Source organism: Chaetura pelagica, unplaced genomic scaffold, assembly GCF_000747805.2.
Source record: "Chaetura pelagica isolate M959 unplaced genomic scaffold, ChaPel_1.0 scaffold3, whole genome shotgun sequence".
In the NCBI taxonomy this organism is placed as follows: domain Eukaryota; kingdom Metazoa; phylum Chordata; class Aves; order Apodiformes; family Apodidae; genus Chaetura; species Chaetura pelagica.
In genome coordinates this window covers 10,883,551-10,887,126 of record NW_009952974.1, presented here as the reverse complement: position 1 = coordinate 10,887,126, position 3,576 = coordinate 10,883,551, and the positions used below count along the sequence as shown (strand labels likewise).

The following is a 3,576-nucleotide window of genomic DNA, read 5'->3' as shown; positions in this document are numbered from 1 at the left end:
TTTTATTGACTATTTATTTCCTGAGGTGGACATTAATAGAAAGGGAAACAATTTCTACTAATGCTGTCTTTGTAGTTATCTGGTTATTTCTGTAACCTTCCATCAGAATATACTGTACATCTTAGCAGCTTTTCTATTGATTAGCCAAGGTAGTTTCCACAACATGAACCATTTGAGTTCCACTCTTGAGTACCACTGCAGGAACATGTTATTCAGCATTCCTGGCTAGCTACTCATATAATTGAAATACTCCTAAAATTATAATCACTGAGACTTTTGCTATTTGATTGTTTTATATCTGAGTTCTCAAAATATATACTGTTTCTGATTAGAATGCTTATAATTGCTTTGTAATGTACTTTGATTAGAAAAGACAACTGGAAATTGATGCTGCTGAATAAATCTAATAAATGTATTATTTTATCACATACTTATCCATAAATCGTGTTAAGGCTCTATGTACTTTTTTCATTTGTGCAGATTTCTATACATTCTGAGATGAAAACAACAGTGCTTTAGATAAAAGGCAAATGAGAATAGTGCTTACTGCCTTCACACAACTGGCTAAAGCTCTTGATACAACATCACTGTCATTGTATCACTCTAAGCATTAAAACTGCCCCATTACACAAACTGGCCCTTGAAATAGAAAACTCTTACTATTGCTTGTAAGAGACTGACTATCAAGATATTATGGCATAAGTGATTAAAACCTTAGTTTGATTAACTTTCATAGCTGAACATTTTTAATGTGGAAAATTCCTTAGAATCTGAGGCACAGCATATCCACCTGTAAGGCTATGAGAGGTGATTTCTTTGAAAGGCAAGTTGCTCTTCTTGAGGAAAGAGTTCACAATGATTTTTAAAGACAGAAGGCAGGGCTTGCATTTCCACAGGACTGGCCTCCAGTTTCATACCACAAGAAAGAGCAGCATCAGTTTTGTCAACAGTCTTCATCAACAGAAAGGTTTGGAACCAGTTTTGAAGAAAGCTGCTAATATGTCAGTCACTTATCAGAGGTTGTTTGTTGTTTGTTTTTCCCCAGAAGAATGTAAAGTTTTCAGATGTGGCAGAAAACCACCCCTGGAATACTGTACAGATAGGTAGTATGTAGACTGGATTGTTTAACATACCTGATGGTGAAGGATTCCTAAGTTTCAACTGGGCCTCTTCCTCTCAGCATACCACAATGTACGCTTCTGATTATGTGAAATTTAATTTTTAGTACTTCATTCAACAGAAGCTTTAGCTTTTCTCTCTCAGTAAATTTTTCACTTGTATTCTTTTTCCCATATGAGAACAGTCCCTTCTTGTATTGTTTAATTCTGAACTCATTCTTTTTCAGAGAAGGCTGAGTTTTAGAGATTGCAGCACGTCTCTGAAATCTGTCAGGCCAGATAGAGAGAACTACAACCCTGCAAGTATTTAAAATGAAATAAAGTAAAAAAAAATAATTATTGAAATCGCTTCCCATACAACAGAAATGCTGAAAGGTTACTGAATGTTTTTTACTTTCTGTCCCTCTCCTGCACACACACACGCGCACACCGGAGTGATGAAACTCCTTTTCTTACATTTGGAGTTCTGACCTGCACATGGTATTTTTGTAAACTTAATTGAATAACACATTAATGATTAATCACCAGCGCAGCTCTTTAGCAAATAAAACCTTTACCCCTTCAATTTTAGTATCTCTAAGAACACCAGTTTGTAAGCCTCTGGCCAGCAGCTATCTAACAGATAGAAACAGTGTACAAGAGGCACAGTAACCTCAACTAATATGTTACCATTCTGAACATACTGTTTGTACAGTCAAACTAGTTTGCTATAGCATACATTAATGATCTTTTTCATGTAATGAGTGAAATAGTAATCCTTTTAAGTGGCAAAGTATACTGAGGATGAAAAAAATGTGAACGCATATTATTTTTAATATTTTCCTCACAAACTATACTAATATAAGAATACAAGTTTGGATACTCCATATGGATAGTATCAGAGTACAATGCAGTTTTGATTTTCCCTGTAATTTGTACCTTGTGTTTTATCGCTGCATAGTTGAATAGTCAGGTGATTCAATGTGGTCAAATACTCCAATTGTAATTTTTTTAATATGTTGTAATAGCTGGGCTTTGTTATTCTTTGATTTGATGTCTTCCATTCAAAAGCTTGTGAAGTTTAGCAATTCCTGAATATGACCATGAGAAAATCCCCCATGAAGTAGATGATTAAATCTGACTAAATACATTCTGTAAGGTACATGTATGAAATACATTTCAGAACATTTCTGAAAGGCCATTGTTTTATTACAAGTTCACTAGCAGCCTGTATGTTAAGTCTACTTGAAAAACTGATTCCTCTAGTGATTTTATGTTTCTTATCTGAAGATGTTTTATTGGGTGAGTAGTATTAACCAGCTTGTAGCTGAATATTTTAGGAATGCAGATCATATAGAGGTATTACTTCTGAGAATAAAAAATGACCTTCAAAAATATGCTGGATTTACAAGCCTATCTGCAAACTCAGAAATTCCAGGTAAGGAGGGAAGTGGGATGGGCATTAGAGAGTGTCTTCCGAAAGGAATGTAAGAAGTCTAATAACTGGTAAGGAAGAGGACAACTAGTTTTGACAGGATTAATATTTATTTCCACAGACCTGATAGTGGTTTAATACTAAATGTTAATTATAACTCCAGGAACTGATCTCCCACTAGCTGCTGGAGCTGGAAGCATCATATGCAGCAGCATGCCAGACAAACAGCTTGGGGCATAGGAGAGAAACAGCCAAAAGAACTTTGCGTCCCATCCAGCTCCATATCGTGTCCTGGGGTACTTTGCTGTCAGGGCATGTTCCATGCATTTTATGACCTTAGTAATATCAGAGTCACACAATCTTTTCACTAATGATCTTTGAGCTTTTATATCTGCAAAGAAGAAAATAAATCTGAAAGCATTTATGTCCAATATTCTCTGAGAGTATTATTCATATTCAAGGATTTGCCACCGGCTTTAGGCCTGCGTTTAACTACTGGCTCAAGAACTGACAGCAGTACAGCTACAGCAGAGCAGAGACCAGAAAGGCTGCAGAACATGCAGGAGAAACAGAAATCTCTGTGGCCCATATTGTGAGCTGTATGTTCCTACAGTAAGTGCAGCTTGACACAGCACAACTTTTCAGATATCAGTAATCCATAAACTTAGCATATGTTCATAGTGATTAATTCCTCCTGGGCATTCTATCTCTTAAGTATGAGGGCACTAAAGATGCTAGCATAACATCACATCTCACCAGTGTCCTCTGAGAACTCATAGTACAGGCCTCATCTGATATGCATAATCAGCAATAAGTTCTTAATGAACGTTAATGAAATCCAGCAAATGTTCACAAAATCATAGATCAGTAGAGGTTGGGAGGACGCTCTGGTCCATCTGGTCAAACCTAGACCAGCTTGTCGAAAACTTTGTCAAGACATCTTTTGGATATCTGCAAGGATGGAGACTCCACACCCTCCCTGGGAAACCTGTGCCAGTGCTCAGTCACTCTCAAGAGTAAAAAATGTTTCCTGATTTCAGCAGG

At 36.6% G+C, this 3,576-nt stretch overlaps 1 protein-coding gene across 1 annotated transcript in view; it reads right to left on the bottom strand.

Moving 5' to 3' along the window:
* Window positions 1-2,672: 2,672 nt before the first annotated feature.
* Window positions 2,673-3,576, bottom strand: part of LOC104387527 (retinol dehydrogenase 7-like) — a 6,460-nt gene continuing 5,556 nt past the window's right edge. Inside the window, exon 5 of the mRNA XM_009996297.1 lies at window positions 2,673-2,923. Coding sequence (XP_009994599.1) covers window positions 2,673-2,923 — 251 coding nt within the window. The remainder of the gene's footprint in view (window positions 2,924-3,576) is intronic.